Source organism: Pseudorca crassidens, chromosome 14, assembly GCF_039906515.1.
Source record: "Pseudorca crassidens isolate mPseCra1 chromosome 14, mPseCra1.hap1, whole genome shotgun sequence".
NCBI lineage: Eukaryota > Metazoa > Chordata > Mammalia > Artiodactyla > Delphinidae > Pseudorca > Pseudorca crassidens.
In genome coordinates this window covers 72,451,560-72,470,611 of record NC_090309.1, presented here as the reverse complement: position 1 = coordinate 72,470,611, position 19,052 = coordinate 72,451,560, and the positions used below count along the sequence as shown (strand labels likewise).

The following is a 19,052-nucleotide window of genomic DNA, read 5'->3' as shown; positions in this document are numbered from 1 at the left end:
CACCCAGCATTTGAATGGAGGTTCAGACGTGGAAAATGCCTCTTATAATGGATATGCAAATAACTGCAATAAACCAAAATGAAATTAAAAGTGTATACTTAAAATTGAGAAAGAAGATGCTAGGAAGTCTTTAGCTAGTCAGAGGTGGTTAATATACGTTTGTAATTATATCACTTATCATAAATGTAATGTTTAAATTAATGTTTCTGTATCCTCTTATATTTGTTAAAAATTACACTTTTACAAATCCACTTATAATCCTAATGCTACTTTCCCTAAAAGTTTTGATTTACCTATCATGGAGTTTTGTGTGGTTTCTTAAATCTTCAAGATGAAAAGGAATTATACTTGATATCTCAGAACTCCCTCATAAGTACGCTCAGGATCAGTTTCCAAAAGTTGTCCTAAGTCATACTATAATTTAAGTCCTCCAAAAGCATGAGGAATGAAACCAGAAGAACTGTGTCCCAGTGCTCTGTCTTCCACTAACTACGTGATTGGGGGGAAATCACCTAACATTCTGGTTTCAGTTTTCTTCTCTCTCAAGGGCTAGAGCAGTGGTTCTCGAAGTATGGTCAGAGGTCCCCCTGCAAGGTTCCTAAAACATTTCCAAGGAGCCCATGAGGTCAAAACTATTTTCATAATAATATTAAGACATCATTTGCTTTTTTCAATCTGATTCTCTCATGACTGTACAGTGGAATGTTCCAGAGGCAACGTGGCATATCCACAATTATCTGCAAAAGCTTTTAAAATATTCCTCCCTTTTCCAACTACACAGCTGTCTGAGACCAGATTTTCTTTCCATACTTTAACCAAAACAACATATCACAACAGACTGAATGGATAAGCAGATATGAAAACCCAGCTGTCTTCAACTGAGCCAAATATTAAAGAAATTTGCAAAAAATATAAAACAATGGCATCCTTCTCATTAAATTTTTTTGCTTTGGAATATCTACTTTTCATAAAATATATTATTTATGTTAATATATAATCGGTTTATCACTGTTCTTTTTAAATGATTTAATATTTTATAATTTATCAGTTTTGATTTCTAATATGGAAATACTGATAGATATAACTCATATAAACAAAAGCTCTCTGGGGTGCTCAAATATTTTCAGGGGTGTAAAAAGGTCCTGATACCAGAAAGTTTGAGAACTTATGGGACAGAATTCCCAGCTCTAAAATTCCGTGACTCAGTAAATAACTATGTGAAAGACAGACTCTTTCACTCTTCTTCTACCTTTTGTTTTGTTTTATTTTGGTTTTGCTCCTGAGTTGAACACATTCTTTGCATTTCTCTTTATTTTTTACAACAGAATATTTATAATAAAAACTATAATAAAACTGCAAGTAATGAACATTCTTGCCACAATTCTCATTTTTCTGTATTTCCCTCCAAATGCGTGTTTCTATATAATTATGTACATAGGGTATATAAAAATATATAATCTGTCTTTCCACTTAATATTTTTTCTTTTTTAAATAAATTTATTTATTTATTTCTGGCTGAGTTGGGTCTTTGTTGCTGCGCGGGGGCTCTCTCTAGTTGTGGCAAGTGGGAGCCACTCTTTGTTGCCATGCGCGGGCTTCTCATAGCGGTGGCTTCTCTTGTTGCAGAGCACAGGCTCTAGGCGTGTGGGCTTCAGTAGTTGAGGCACATGATGAAGCACAGGTTCAGTAGTTGTGGCGCCCAGGCTTAGCTGCTTCGCCGCATGTGGGATCTTCCCAAACCAGGGCTCGAACCCGTGTTCCCTGCATTGGCAGGCAGATTCCCAACCACTGTGCCACCAGGGAATCCCCCACTTAATGTTTTATTAAATACTTTATTGTTTTGCTACAAGGTCTTCTTTTCTAATCATTTTAACAGCTGCCTCATCCACTGAGCAAAAACACCATGATTTATTTATGCTTTCCTCAATAAAACATTGAGCCTGTTTTTATCTTTGTATGCACTCTCATATTTTTCTTAGAAACCAGTGTTTCTGTTTTCTGTCTACTTCCCCACGCTTTGTTATCCTAATCATCAATACTGACAATTATTAGTCTAGATGGCATTTGACTTCCCTCCCTCCACTCTTGGCTACAACTTTCCTGTTTTAAAAGAGGGGAGAAATCATCTCTTAAAAGTGAGAAATCCAGTATCACTAAAATAACATGAGAAAACAAGTAAAATAATTTAGCATTAGGTCACCATAGCTGCAATTTCCAATCTCATCTTTTCCATTAAAAACTCCTATTTTCTGGGACTTCCCTGGTGGTGTAGTGGTTAAGAAACCGCCTGCCAATGGAGGGGACATGAGTTCAATCCCTGGTCTGGGAAGATCCCACATGCCGCGGAGCAACTAAGCCCGTGTGTTACAACTACTGACCCCACGTGCCGCAACTACTGAAGCTCACACGTTCTAGGGCCCACATGCCGCAACTATTGAGCCTGTGTGCTGCAACTACTGAAGCCTGGGCGCCTAGAGCCCGTGCTCTGCAACAAGAGAAGCCACCGCAATGAGACGCCCGCACACTGAAACAAAGAGTAGCCCCCACTCGCCACAACTAGAGAAAGCCCGTGCACAGCAACAAAGACCCAGTGCAGCCAAAAACAACAACAACAAAAACAACAAAACAAAACTCCTATTTTCTTATGGGCAACAGGGAGATATTTCTTATCCATTGCCCTATCACTTACTTGGTAATCAGTTAAACAATGTATGACATTTAGCTAAAAGACTTAAAAACAGCATTTTTTAAATCTTTCAGATTAAAATGTTTTTATACAAACTTTTTGTGTAAAGTTATAGAAATACTTTGTCTGACAAGAGCAAACACACATTAACTGGTTACAGGACCAGTGCTATGGGTCAGCCTTTCAGTTATTATAAGATACTGAATCATAACACAGATTTATTCTGGACTTTGAAAATTAGAGTACTTTGTAATGACACAACAATATAGTGTTGCTGTGCTTTTTATCGAGATACTTTTATTTATTATAGCTTTTTTTAAAAAAGAATGGAAAAAGTCTTCAAAAATTCTGAAATTCGGTATTTTCCTCATTGCAAAGATTGTCTCATTTGAGAAAATTATGGAATAATATCAGTGAAAACAACAAGGTTGCAATCACATCCATGAGCTTTAAGCTTGCAGTAAGAATTCAAGCCCAGATACTTACTCATGCCATAATAGATTTAAAACCACTACTCAATCAAACTACCTAGTAAGCACTGATGATTTTCCAGACACTGTTAGTAAGGGGGATTTAAATTTGAAGGAGACCAAGGTGCATCCCTCAGGGCATAAGTGAGCTAGATGTAACAGGCCAGGGCCTGTAGAAGAGGAAACAATTAATCCTACATTGAAAGATTCAGAGCAATAAAGACAAGGAAATATTTAGCTGTGACTTGAAATATGAGGCCCTTGTTGGAGGAGAGAAAGAAGGTCGGGGTTACTGGCATTTCAGTGAGAGCTAACAGCATAAACAAAGAAGAGAAGTATACCACTTTCACCTACTCAAAACAAGAGAAATGCAAATCAAAACTATGCTGAGGTAACACTTCTCATCTCTCAGACTGGCAAAAATTCCTAAATGTAAGAACATGTGCTGTTGGCAAGGCTGTGGAGAAAAAGATGGACTTACACACTGCTGGTGGGAGTGTAAATGGTACAACCCCTGTGGCACTGGGGCAATATCTAAAAAGAATCCATGGCATCCTGAGGGATGGGGTCTGTGGGGGTAGGAGGGATCAGGAATGAAGGTGAAAGAGAGGCAGGGGTTGGATCGAGAAGCAACACCTTGTCTGGCTAACTACATTATCCAGGAGGCAGCGAGGAGTTAGTAAGGTTTTTTCAAAGCGCACTAGGGACATCAACAAGGCTGTTTTTTAAAATGATGACTTAAACTCAAATTTGCTTATGATTAAAAGGAATAATGGGGAGGACCTTCAAGATGGCAGAAGAGTAAGACGTGGAGATCACCTTCCTCCCCACATGTACATCAAAAATACATCTACAGGGCTTCCCTGGTGGCACAGTGGTTGAGAGTCCGCCTGCCGATGCAGGGGACACGGGTTCGTGCCCCGGTCCGGGAAGATCCCACATGCTGTGGAGTGGCTGGGCCCGTGAGCCATGGCCACTGAGCCTGCGCGTCTGGAGCGGGTGCTCCACAACGGGAGAGGCCACAACAGTGAGAGGCCTGCGTACCACAAAAAAACAAACAAACAAACAAAAACATCTACATGTGGAACAACTCCTACAGAACACCTACTGAACACTGGCAGAAGACCTCAGACTTCCCAAAAGGCAAGAAACTCCCCACGCACCTGGCCGTGTGGCTGATAGGGTCTTGGTGCTCCGGCTGGCTTTCAGGCCTGAGCCTCTGAGGTGAGAAGGCCGAGTTCTGGACATTGGACCACCAGAGACCTCCTGGCCGCACGTAATGTCTATCAGCGAGAGCTCTCCCACATATCTCCGTCTCAACACTAAGACCCAGCTCCACACAATGACCAGCAAGCTACAGTGCTGGATACCCTATGCCAAACAACTAGCAAGACAGGAACACAATCACACCCATTAGCAGAGAGGCTGCCTAAAATCATAACAGGTGCACAGACACCCCAAAACACACCACTGGACACAGTCCTGTCCACCAGAAAGATAAGATCCAGGTTCATCTACCAGAACACAGGCACCAGTCCCCTCTGCCAGGAAGGCTACACAACCCACTGCACCAACCTTACCCACTGGGGGCAGACACCAAAAAAAACAGGAACTACAAACATACAGCCTGTGAAAAGGAGACCCCGAACGCAGTAAACTAAGCAAAATGAGAAGACAGAGAAATACGCAGCAGATGAAAGAGCAAAGTAAAAGTCCACCACACGAAACAAATGAAGAGGAAATAGGCAGTCTACCTGAAAAAGAATTCAGAATAATGATAGTAAAGATGATCCAAAATCTTGGAAACAGAGAAGATACAAGAAACGTTTATCAAGTACCTAGAAGAACTAAAGAGCAAACAAACAATGATGAATAACACAATAAATGAAACTAAATATTCTCTAGAAGCAATCAACAGCAGAATAACTGAGGCAGAAGAATGGATAAGTGACCTGGAAGATAAAATAGTGGAAATAACTACCACAGAACAGGATAAAGAAAAAGGAATGAAAAGAATTGAGGACAGTCTCAGAGACCTCTGGGACAACATTAAATGCACCAACATTCGAATTACATGGGTCCCAGAAGAAGAAGAAGAGAAAAAGAAAGGGACTGAGAAAATATTTGAAGAGATTAGAGTTGAAACCTTCCCTAATATGGGAAAAGAAATAGTCAAGTCCAGGAAGCACAGAGAGTCCCATACAGGATAAATCCAAGGAGAAACATGCCAAGACACATATTAATCAAACTATCAAAAATTAAATACACAGAAAAAAAATTAAAAGCAGCAAGCGAGAGCAACAAATAACACACAAGGGAACCCCCATAAGGTTAACAGCTGATCTTTCACCAGAAACTCTCCAAGCCAGAAGGCAGTGGCAGGATATATTTAAAGTGATGAAAAGGAAAAACCTACAACCAAGATTACTCTACCCAGCAAGGATCTCAATCAGATTCGATGGAGAAATTAAAACCTTTACAGACAGCAAAAGCTAAGAGAATTCAGCACCACCAGACAAGCTTTACAACAAATGCTAAAGGAACTTCTCTAGCAGGAAACCAAGAGAAGGAAAAGACCTACAAACACAAACCTAAAACAATTAAGAAAATGATAACAGGAGCATACATATCGATAATTACGTTAAATGTAAGTGGATTAAATGCTCCAACCAAAAGACACAGACTGGCTGAATGGATACAAAAACAAGACCCATACATACGCTCCTACAAGCCACTTCAGACCTAGGGACACATACAGACTGAAAGTGAGGGATGGAAAAAGATATTCCATGCAAATGGAAATCAAAAGAAAGCTGGAGTAGCAATTCTCATATCAGACAAAATACACTTTAAAACAAAGACTATTACAAGAGACAAAGCAGGACACTACATAATGATCAAGGGATCAATCCAAGAAGAAGACATAAGAATTGTAAATATTTATGCACCCAACATAGGAGCACCTCAATACATAAGGCAAATGGAAACAGCCATAAAAGGGGAAATCGACAGTAACACAATCATAGTAGGGGACTTTACCACCTCACTTTCACCAATGAACAGATCATCCAAAATGAAAATAAATACGGAAACACAAGCTTTAAATGATACATTAAACATGATGGACTTAATTGATACTTATAGGACATTCCATCCAAACAAAATACACTTTCTTCACAAGTGCTCATGGAACATTCTCCAGGATAGATCATGTCTTGGGTCACAAATCAAGCCTTGGTAAATTTAAGAAAATTGAAATTGTATCAAGTATCTTTTCCAACCACGATGCTATGAGACTAGATATCAATTACAGGAAAAAAACTGTAAAAAATACAAACACATGAAGGCTAAACAATACACTACTAAATAACCAAGAGATCCCCAAAGAAATCAAAGAGGAAATCAAAAAATACCTAGAAACAAATGACAATGAAAACATGACAACCCAAAACCTATGGGATGCAGCAAAAGCAGTTCTAAGAGGGAAGTTTATAGCAATACAATCTTACCTCAAGAAACGAGAAAAATCTCAAATAAACAACCTAACCTTACATCTAAAGCAATTAGAGAAAGAAGAACAAAAACTCCCGAAGTTAGCCGAAGGAAAGAAATCATAAAGATCAGAGCAGAAATAAATGAAGGAAACGATAGCAAAGATCAATAAAACTAAAAGCTGGTTCTTTGAGAAGATAAACAAAATGGATAAACCATTAGCCAGACTCATCAAGAAAAAAGGGAGAAGACTCAAATCAACAGAATTAGAAATGAAAAAGGAGAAGTAATAACTGACACTGCAGAAATACAAAGGATCATGAGAGATTACTACAAGCAACTATATGCCAATAAAATGGACAAGCTGGAAGAAATGGAAATACTTAGAAAAGCACAACCATCTGAGACTGAACCAGGAAGAAATAGAAAATATAAACAGGCCAATCACAAGCACTGAAATTGAAGCTGTGATTAAAAATCTTCCAACAATCCGGCCTCCCTGGTGGCACACTGGTTGAGAGTCCGCCTGCCGATGTAGGGGACACGGGTTCGTGCCCCGGTTTGGGAGGATCCCACATGCCGCGGAGCGGCTGGGCCCGTGAGCCATGGCCGCTGAGCCTGCGCATGCGGAGCCTGTGCTCCGCAATGGGAGAGGCCACAGCAGTGAGGGGCCCGCGTGCCGCCAAGGAAAAAAAAAAAAGGTTATTAAAAAAAAACTCATTAGGGAGAGTAACATATGTCTAGCAGCAATAAGAAAAATACTTTACCTTAAACATTGTTCTTGAAATTTTTAGTAATTTAAAATATTTCAACTGTTATCATTTTTTCAGAAAAGACTTCCCTCCGCTCTTCCAAGAAAAGAGTTCTCAGGCGAATTTTTAATCCCCCCTCTCTTCTACATCCTCTCCTCTGACTTAAAAGTTATTTTCCCTCCCCTACTCAAGACCTATATTCCTAGAGTGAAGCAATCTGGCGAAATCTGACAAAAGGTGGAGGGGTGGATGAGAGCTCTTCTAATCCTAGATTCTATAAACCCATCCTTACCTGCTGTGGAAAACAGGTGCGGACTGAGTGCTCTGTGTAACCAAAAGATGGCCCTTCAAAGACAGCTGTTGGGAGCTTCAGAACTTCCTTCAGAAACTGGTCAAACTTGCTAAATATCATTAAGCCATTGGAATCTGACATCTGGGAGAAAACATCTATGAGAACAAAACCAAATAAAGTCAAACTATAAGGAAATATCAACTCTTAATAAACAGCTCTATGTCATTTGTATACCAGTCCAAAAGCATCATTAAAAAGTATCATAAAGTTGTTATGATTTTTAGTTAACACGAATTCTCATTCTCATTAACACTGTGTGGTTACTTTGCTGATGAGGCCCCTCTTTCCCACCCACTTAATATTCTACCTAAACATCACATAACCACTCATGTACGTCTACCTACCTACTCTTTTCGAGCATACGTAACTGGATAACGTATAACTTTTTATTTTATCTATTTACACCTCACTTTATTCCAAGAAGAATTTGTAGCAGCATATCTTTATCTCTTACATTTGTGTACGTATTTATATAAGACATATACATCTTTGAGTGTATGAATATATTTGCATATTGGTGATAGGGTATGAAAGAAATTGTATCGTATTTGCATATTATTATACTAATGATGTAATATATTCCTGTGTAGTATGTTTATTTAGAATATTCCATTTAGTAAGTTCCAGAGTAGAATAAAAAGAACTCATATAATCTCTTCTATCACAAGATACTCTGATACTATAAGATCCTATTTTTATATAAAGTCTGACCCAAGCAGCTAGAAAGACAGTTCCAGTAATACTACTATTTCTTTATCTCCTTGTAGAGAGTTTCCTATCTCCAGTTAGTTATTTCTCTCTTCTCACCCATAATTGGGGAGAAAAAGAAAAATAACCAGGAGCTCAAAACAACTTGACAACTTTAACCTAAGCTTTCTTTTCAAACTATTCAGCTTTCTTACAAACAAATCAGTGAGTTAAATATGCAGAGAAAAATAATTTCCTGAGGCCTTTCCAAACATGGCACTTTTAAAAATCATATTCTGGGCTTCCCTGGTGGCACAGTGGTTGAGAGTCCGCCTGCCGATGCGGGGGACACGGGTTCGTGCCCCGGTCCAGGAAGATCCCACATGCCGCGGAGCGGCTGGGCCCGTGAGCCATGGCCGCTGAGCCTGCGCGTCTGGAGCCTGTGCTCCGCAACAGGAGAGGCCACAGCAGTGAGAGGCCCGCATACCACAAAAAAGAAAAAGAAAAAAACATCATATTCTATATATTCATAATGAACAGGTATATTAGAAATACATATGTATCCCAAAGCACCAGATATAGGAAAAAAACAACCATTAAAATACATTAATCAAAGAAAGATAAAATTTAGATCATCAAGTCCACAGGGTAACTTTTAAGGCATTAGAAAACAGGAAATTATCAAGGAATGAAAATCTCCAGTACATTCCTCTCATGAGAGCTGCTAGCTTGTAGTTGAGGGAAAAGTATTAAATACCCATGAGGTGGGGAAAATCCAACAAGAGGCTAAAAGAAGTATAGTCCTAGTAGAAAGTAAAATCAATTAATTAACAAATACATACTAAGTTCTTACTAAGTAGTCCAAGTGCCAAGTACTCTGCTAGGTGTTTTGAAAAACAACAAAGAAGTTTGATACATGGTCCTTATCCCCCCCAAGAAACTTTCAACATAGCTGGAAAAAATAAGATACACATGAAGCAAAGAAGAATAAAGCACTAAGCTGACTCTAAATAGAACAGAAAGAAGGGAGGCGTAAGATATTTGTTAAACCTCACCATTTGCCTGGCACCACGACAGGTAACTATGGCTGAGTCTGCTGTAGACACCCAGTATTCTTATCTCCTTCCTTAGTAACAGAACACTAATTTTATTTTGTGCAGCAATGTACCCAACTAAGAGATTAAACTTTGAAGCCTTCTTCTAACAAGTTGCAGTCATATGACTAGGTGTTTGGACAATGAGACTATAAGCAGAAGGGTTGTGAGACTTCCTAGAAGGCTAGTTTTAGGCAGCTTTTTAAAGAAAGCTGACTGCACTGGAAATAGATCCTTTCTTCCTTCCTCCTTTTGCTATCTGGAATGCAGCTATGATGGCTGGAGCTTCCAGCAGCCACCTTGGACTATGTGGTAATCTCAACTTTTATGTAGAAATCATACACTAGAATGATAGAAAAGAAAGATATAGAAAGCCTGGGTTCCAGATGAACATGAAACTATCATACCAGCCCTGGACTACATACTCCTGGACTTCTTTTATATACGAGAAAAATAAACTTCAACTTTGTTTAAAATACTGTTACCTTGGTTTTTGTTTTCATGTAGCAATCCCCAATATTAAGTACTACTATAGTTTACTAAACATTACCTCATTTTACTGTCACAAAAAGGTGTGTACGTACACATGTGTATGCACATAATTGTTAAATTTTATAGATAAGGAAAGTAGCTTAGAAAGGTTAACTTTCTTAAGGTCAAAAGTTACTAAGTGGCTAAATCAAGATTTAAACCCACACTTATCCGACTGCAAAGACATTCCATTACATCACACTTCTTCAAAATATAGTGTAGAGTAGACACAAAAACACATAGGGGGCTTCCCTGGTGGCATAGTGGTTGAGAGTCCACCTGCCGATGCAGGGGACACGGGTTCGTGACCCGGTCCAGGAAGATCCTACATGCCGCGGAGCGGCTGGGCCCGTGAGCCATGGCCACTGAACCTGCATGTCCGGAGCCTGTGCTCCGCAACGGGAGAGGCCACAACAGTGAGAGGCCCATGTACCGCAAAACAACAACAACAACAACAAACAAACAAACAAGAAATTTAGAGGCCTGGCCTTGAAAAACAGAATTTGGAATGATGAGGTCAAAACAGCTGGGGGGTGGGGGTCTGGGGACACAACTAGAGAAGAACAGGAAAAATAAAACGAATGAATAAATATAACAAAACAGAAACAGACTCACAGATACAGAGAACAAACTGGTGGTTACCAGTGGGGAGGGGCAAGATGGGGGTAGGGAACGAAGAGGTACAAACTACTATGTATAAAATAAATAAGCTGCAAGGATATACTGTACAACACAGGGAATATAGCCAATATTTTACAGTAACTTTAAATGGAGTATAATCTCTAAGAATATTGAATCACTATGTTGCACACTTGAAACTAATATAATATTGTAAATCAACCATACTTCAATCTAGAAAGAAAAAAGGAGAGTAGGATAAAAGTCTCTGTGGCAGGAATTTATAGAGTGTGTCTGTTAGTGGTGGCAGGCAAGAAACAGTGCATCAAAGAGAACATTCTATGATAATTTATATTGTGAAGTAAAGGTAAATAGAGATTGAATACGAAAAGTATGTTATTGGGCTTCCCTGGTGGTGCAGTGGTTGAGAGTCTGCCTGCTGATGTAGGGGACACGGGTTCGTGCCCCGGTCCGGGAAGATCTCACATGCCCTGGAGCGGCTGGGCCCGTGAGCAACGGCCGCTGAGCCTGTGAGTCCGGAGCCTGTGCTCCGCAACGAGAGAAGCCACAACAGTAAGAGGCCCGCGTACCGCAAAAAAAAAAAAAAAGAAAAGTATGTTATGAATGAAAACTTTGAAAGAGGAAACAATTTGGATTTGGTTTAAAAATGCTGAAGTAGGGAAGAAATATTTAGAAATTTAGGTTTCAAGAAAATTAGACTGCTAATGATTGGCAGAATGAATAAAAGAGGAAGAATAAGATTGGCGACATCAACTAGAAAACCCTGTAAATAATGCACAAGTAAGAAAGTGAGAGTCAGAATTACAGCAGTGACAGTATTGAGGGGCGGGCTTGGTCAACTCCAAGACATTTCAGTGCAGGAAACTGAAGTTGATGGCAAACTGGATTAGAGAATAAAGGAATTTCTAAAATTAGGATTATTTTAAGCTTCTAGCTCAGAAAAATGCTGACAACCCTGACTGAAATAACCAAATTGAAGATAAAGACACTTAGCTTTGAACATAACTGTATTTGAACTAATCAGCAAATTTCCAAGTAGAACCATCCTGCAGGCAGTTAGAAGCAAAGTACTGGGCCACAGTTCGAGACAGCAGATACAGAGTTTTGAAAACATTACCAATTATGTGAATAACTGATGCCCTTTGAAGGAGGGAAGAGCATCATGACTTAATTTTCAAATAGCTGGCTGCTGTTCTCATAATGAAGAAAATAATCATCCACTAAATCTGAATGAAAACTAAGGGGAAATATGGGATGTGGCAGACACTGCAAGGTGCCTACTACTCAGTATCTATTTTCCCATTTTCACTCCCGAACTGAACTCTGATTAGAATGGCAATGTGTTCCCCTTAAAAATTACTTCCCAGACTCTTGTGCACGTCGTAATTCTGAAGTGAATTTGTGGAAAAGCTTTTGCTTTCCTGATACAGGCATCTCTTTCTTCTTTCTACTTAAAATGAGAATAAGGCGCAGTAAAGAGCAGTCACTTATAATCCTAGGAGGAAAGCCATATGGCAGAGCAGGAAGACAGGAGGAACCCAAGTCTCTGATGACATCCCTGAGTCATGGTACCAACCTTGAACTTGCCAGCCTCTGAATTTATTGTTGCATGAGAAAAATAAATCCCAATGGTTTTATGCCACTGTTAGTCAAGTTTTCTGTTGCCACTCAATGTATTCATAATGGAGAAACTAGCAAGTTAATGGTAGAAATATTCAAGACCAGAGACTTCAGCTACCAAGTATATATTGATAAATACACATATGTATAGCTTCCAATCACAAAAACATACGTGTACACATGCACACCACCAAATCTACACCTAACTCATTCAGAGCAATAAAGGAGTGATTAGATAGTGAAATGACTAACTTCCCCCTCAAAAAAAGTATTACTTTCAGTTATATACTTAGTTACTAGGTCATAAAATAGATTCAAAGTAGTAAAAAAAAAAATTTTAATCAATGAAAAAAGAAACTATAACTTAATAGGCCCACATTACACTAGTAAGAGAACAAGCAGAAACATGTTTGTTGGTTGGTTGGTTTTAAAAGAAAAACTGGTAGACCTCAAAACTATTAAGTAATTACTTAGAAGTCATGACTTCTAGAGTTACTTGTTTAAAACAGTTTATTTTTAGATTAGGCTTCTCATATCTGTAACAAAAACACTGAAAATAATTGCTTACTTTTTATTGTAAATGAAATATAACAATGAATCTAAGTGTGATTTACTATATACATATAAAAATACCTTACCAAAGAAATAAATAAGAGACAATTTAATAAAAACATCCCCAAAATTAAACTAGTCCTTTAATTAAAGCCCTAAACCCTTCTGGCATTAAGGGAATAAACTGCTTCCCAGATCACTGGTTAATTTCCCCAATAATTCTCTTTCTATTTATACATCTCTGAAAGAAAGTATGCTAATTTCCCATTAGTTGTTTCCAGATAAAAATACAGGCTTTCTCCCTTGTGAAAAACCCACAATCAAGCCCTTACATGCACACGTGTACAATCTTTTAAAAATATTCTGTCCTTTGTGTAGTGGCAAAATAATGTTACTTTTCTACCATCTTCACATATGTTTCAAATTTTTTTCTGGTGATAATGACCCTGGCTTTACTCATTGCATCTATCCATCTATCCACTCTCCTCTCATCCCCACATGACCAACCATATACTTTTGCAAGATGATAGGGCTGTTTACAATAAAGACTCAAGTCTACAGAAAAGAAAGCCATTTTCTTCTATATGTTAGTTTTCCTGGCAAACGTCTCTCATCTTCTCCTGTCATCTTTCTACCAACTGAGCAACCTAACCCACAAAAAATGTATACACATCTGCATGTTTATAAATATCTGTATGTAACTAAATCCAAGTGCATATTTTATTCCCAAACTCATGAATATTCCTACATCATTCATTAAGTCAGAGTGAGGCTGGAGGATGGGATGCAGCCATGCCTTGGGCTTCTAGTGTTGATTGAGTCAGAACTACCTTAAACAAGTCTCCAGGCCTTCCTTGGTTTTTGTTTATCTTTTTCTTTTTCATAAAATGCAGATGTACGACTCATTTCTTACTTGCTTCTAGCTCTAAAACATTTTGGTTATATGAGAAATGTGAAATATGGGCAAGTATTCAGATTAAAGAGTCACTTCAGGCTAATGAAGGGAAGAGATGATTAACAGAAACCAGTCAGGATAAATATGCAGTGACAAGTGGTTAGAAGACTGTAAGAGAGGATGCTAAATTTTGAACAGGTGAAACTGCTTAATTATAACTTCAAAGGTTGGCTCCCTACAGTCTGTTAATGAAACATCAAGGAAGCAAACAACTGAAATGTCAGAACTGCCTGTTCTGAGAAAAAACACCTCAGGTCATCTTTTCTCCGGCTGCACAAAGTGTGGTCTATCAAAAACACGCAGAAACAATAATATAAATTATTATTATAAAACCATTTTATAATATTATATAATTATAAAACCATTTATGCTATATAACCCAGAGAAAACACCTAACAGTGTTATCATTTTGGTATATTTCTTTCTTTTCCTATGTGCATAATAAATTTTTATTTAAAACTATATTACATTTATGCATTTTGATCTGAAGCATATTTTTAAAGGCAGTATATCCAATCACGTCGGTATCCCAAAGTGTAACTGAGCTCTCACTTTTGGACACTAAAGCTGTTTTAAGTCTTCATATATTATAAAAAGTGTTGCAACAAATATATGTAAAACCTAGGGCACACCTCTGATTAATTCCTCATGATAAACTCTAGAAGCAGGCTGAGTCACTGGGCACAAATATTCTGATAGCCTTTCTGACACACTGCTAGACTGCCCTTCAAAACGGTGGCACCAGTTTTCTAAAGGATTTAAAAATAAATTGCATGAATCATCTGCTCCTATCTTTCAGTGCAAGACAGATGCGGTTTGCATAAGAGATAAGTTTCTTAGAAAATAGCAGAATTAGACAAAGTAAATAAATCACATAGCTAAATTAGCTGACAATTAGTATGGTTTAATAAATAATGGGTTTTACAGGCTGTAAATTTTGTTTCTCTGAGTTATTTTTTGGGTTTCTGACATTACTGAGTTTTCATCATGCTGATAATCAAAGTCTGTACTCTGATTATAAATCATTGGTATTTAGAATCCTGACTTAAGTTGCCTTTGAATCTAGGATACAGTCCCTAATGGCCACAACAGTTAACCATTTATCTATAAATGAATGATACCTGGGGACAGAAACTCTCTTAAGAGAGACCTGAAAAGTCTAATTAAGAAATGTTTCTGGACTTCCTTGGCAGTCCAGTGGTTGGGACTTTGCCTTCCAATGCAGGGGGTGCAGGTTCGATCCCTGGCTGTGGAGCGAAGATTCCACACTGCCTCACGGCCAAAAAAACAAGACATAAAACGGAGGCAATATTGTAGCAAAATCAATAAAGACTTTTAAAAAAACAGTCCACATCAAAAAAATCTTAAAAAAGGAAATGTTTCAAACTAAAAACACAAGTATTGGTTAAGTCATTTTAAATGCCATCTTGACACTAAAACAAGCAAACAAAGACAGATCAAGGAAAAAGGGGAAAAAATTAAAGGAAAAAATTCTAAAATAAGAGGTAAAAAGCAAAAAGATAAAAATAAAAGTAGAAATGCTGAGGCATATTCCATAAATTAGAAAAATCTAACTTAATGGGAACATTAACAGAGGTAACAGAAGTAGAGTCAGTGGGAGGAGGCTGCAGAAACTAAGAACAAAGACAAGGGAACAAGTAGGAAGAAAAAAGTGAAAAAATGGTCAAATATCATTTTATGTTACAATACAGTGTTATAGCTACCTTCTTCTACACTATTATTCAGCCACCTCAACTAAGTAGGACATAGCTGTGACTAGAAAGCAAGGGAAAAAGGATTCTCACAATAGCCAAAACTACTAAAGTGAGTGCTTCTCTCAATACGAGTAATCACTTCGTCCATGCTCTAACAGAATAGAATGTTAAGAAGGCTGGTTATGTTTTCTCTGTCAGTAGCATATGAAAAGTATATCAGAAGCAAAAGGAGACTGCTTGAGACGGGTACACTGATAATACCATCACATTTACCAGAGATAAAGGACACGTACACACACATACACACGCATACACCATCACCACCACCACCAATGACAGAAAGTTCAAAAGCTGAAAAAACACAGCAGTCTGAAAACATGAGAAGGGGCAAACAACCCAGAGCCTCGCAATTAGCCCTAAATGCATCAGAGAATGACACCCCTAAGAGGTGAAAAATATTTAAATTGTGATCAGTGAGCTCTGTTTAAAACAGAAGGCACAGACCACACTTAAAGCAGTTTCCACCCTAGATGATTAAAACAAAAAAGTGGAGATAGGCTTCAATGCCTGAAAGTGTTACTTAGGTTAAACATCTCACTCTCTAGTCAAGATAATTACAGTACAATAAAAATAATGAAACGGGGGGACTTCCCTGGTGGCACAGTGGTTAAGAATCCACCTGCCAATGCAGGGGACACTGGTTTGATGCCTGGTCTGGGAAGACCCCACATGTCACGGAACAGCTAAGCCCGTGAGCCACAACTACTGAGCCTGCGCTCTAGAGCCCAAGAGCCACAACTACTGAGCCCACGTGCCACAACTACTGAAGCCCGCGTGCCTAGAGCCCATGCTCTGCAACAAGAGAAGCCACCGCAGTGAGAAACCCGCGAACTGCAACAAAGAGTAGCCCTCACTCACTGCAACTAGAGAAAGCCCACGCGCAGCAACGAAGACCTGACGCAGCCAAAAAAAAAATTAATTTTGAAAAATAATGAAACAGAGCAACAGATGGTAAAGAAACCTTAATTTTGAACGTGAAGAAGATAAAGAAACCAGATTTTAAATCTATCTGAATCATGTAAACATGCTATTAAGTGACCTAGTGTGGCTTGTATTCCCGTACACAATGTGTAACGATACGGTGTTGAGAGCACACTGACGTGTCACATTTGCCTAGGTATGTGTACTTTTGTGCCACTTGAATATTGGTCACTTGTGCTCCTCTAAGAAATTCAAAAGCCACATAAATAAACAAACAAAAAACCCACCTGCTATCACCTGGATCCCTTCAATACTTCACACAGAACTAGGATTTGCACCTTTTCACTAATAGTTACAACAGAGAGCTGCAGTAATTTTAGTTCTCAATCAACAATTTATATTTGGCAAAATTTTAGCACTTACTATGGGCCAGGTACCAGCTCTATGTAAATGTAGCAAATTTAATCATAGAAACTTAAAGAGTCCAGAATCATCTAGAATGTGCAGTTATATAATCAATTTTCTATTTTCAACCAGTTTCTCCAGTCCTAATAAAAATGGCAATGTATATTTCTTTATCTGGTATCATCATCGTTAAAAAACAGACAAAATCCCAACTTTCTTTTTCTCTGTGAATGAGATATAATTTTATCTGTATTATATTATCATCCTCAGAAAAACACCATGTCAGAATTAAGAAAATGTTAAGAAATTTCAGCCCAAAAGAGTAATATTTTGAGATACCATGTGAAAAAAACTCAGAAGAGTATTTAAATAAAACTATACTTTTTTTTCTGCCAAAACTTTGTTTTACAATGCAGCTGATTTTGAAATGAGATAACCAGATAACATTGACCAAATATACTAAGACCTTTCTTTAGACATCTAAATCTATATCTAGTGAGCCTTCTAGCTTTCTAACTTTTAATGTCATGGTAACATGTAAGAAAAAGCACAGAAAACAAACATGCACCCATGAAGTAATCTTGCCCAAAAGCCTGTACTTGAATCTGTTGAAGGCTCTGTATCTTTCAATTAAAACAAAAAATGTAGGGCACAGAGGAACACCAGGGGGATGCAATCATCAAAATCTAGTCCATGAGAAATGCCACAAGACAGATGACCCAGTTTCTTCAACAAATCAATTCACAGGTTTTCTCAGCACTTCATGAAAACCCACAGCTTCAATCTCACCTCTGTGAAACCTGCTAGAGTTTCTTACTCCATGGATACTTGTATTAGGGCATTTTGAATGTGGGTCTCCCACTACAGGATGAGCATAGTGGAGTACAAAAGAGTAGCTTAGAAAGGGCTCTGAAGCTACAGCCTGAGTTGAAATCCCAGCTTCACCCCCTCAGTTAACTCATCTATAAAACAGAGAAAACACCACCTGCTGCTCAAAGAAATTTTAAGGATTCAGTGAGAAAATATATGTACAGCACCTAGCACAATGCTTGGCATATCTTAGGCAGTGAAGGACTATCTAATGAGTGAATAAATGAAAATGATAAGCAGAAAAATTAAGTAATTGTGAATTTTATCTCCTTCAACTTCATCTAACCACCTTCTAATAGTATCTAGTGAACAGTAAAATGCCAAAATGGTAAACAGTAAGAAAAAAATTAAGGAAAGATAAGTGAATAAATAGGTTATCAATTTCTAAATAACTACACTTGAATCTAAGGTACTAAAAAACAGTTTAATCATAAGAAATACCACCTGATAAAGCATCGAGTGATTAAGAGCTAAACTTGACCAAACCCGGTAAAAGTGATGAAATTTATTTTCTAATTAAAAGTGATCAACAAATCACCTTCAAGCATAATTTTTAACAATATAGAAAACATTTTTAAAGAATTTTTTAAATGTCCACATTACTATTCTGAATCTTTTCAGAGTTTTCTTGTTTTAACCTAAAAAAAAAAAAAAAAATTAAAAAATGAATTCAACCAACTTTTCCATCTGAACAGTAGGCGGCATAACTTACATACTCTGAGCCAGTTGCTGTAAAATGAGTGGTATGGTAGTAAAAAAACCAAAAAAGTTCAATAGACCATCATCCAAAATTCTGAAAACATTCATTTAAAAGTGTTTAAAAGTCTTAATTTGAAAACAAAATCTTTCAAATAATATAAAAATACTTACATCTCAATTTGTCCAGCATTTTTCCACCACACATGGTTGCTAACATAGCTTTAACTGAAAATACCGTCAACTTGCCTCGGCCCTCACTGCAAAATAAATTATATTAGAAATAATTGCTATCTGGAACCACAAAAGCAATCAAATGTATCACCAGTATATTGATTCCTGCCCTTCTGTTACAATATTACCACATTTAGAAACCTTGGATTCTTTTTTTCCTTTACAGAATTAAGGCTTCACATATGCTATGTGAACAGTGTTAAAACTAACCTGGTTTATTTGGCAATGAGTTTAGAAACACCCTATAAAGCAACTTCTGTTGGCTTTGTAGGCAAAGGCCGAATGAATGATCCTAAAAAACATCCTACCAACTTAGCCCAT

The 19,052-nt window shown here is 37.9% G+C and overlaps 1 protein-coding gene across 16 annotated transcripts in view; it reads right to left on the bottom strand.

Annotated features, from left to right (window-relative positions):
• The window catches only part of DTNB (dystrobrevin beta), a 255,173-nt gene that overhangs the window by 171,913 nt on the left and 64,208 nt on the right, over window positions 1–19,052 (bottom strand). For all 16 annotated transcript variants that reach the window (XR_010934112.1, XM_067703517.1, XM_067703515.1 and 13 more), the window contains exons 5-6: window positions 18,672–18,757; window positions 7,693–7,847 (exon numbers count right to left, since the gene is read on the bottom strand). Coding sequence is in view for 15 of the 16 variants with exons in the window: in XM_067703517.1 (XP_067559618.1) it covers window positions 7,693–7,847; window positions 18,672–18,757 (241 nt within the window). In the remaining variant the exon portion in view is untranslated. The remainder of the gene's footprint in view (window positions 1–7,692; window positions 7,848–18,671; window positions 18,758–19,052) is intronic.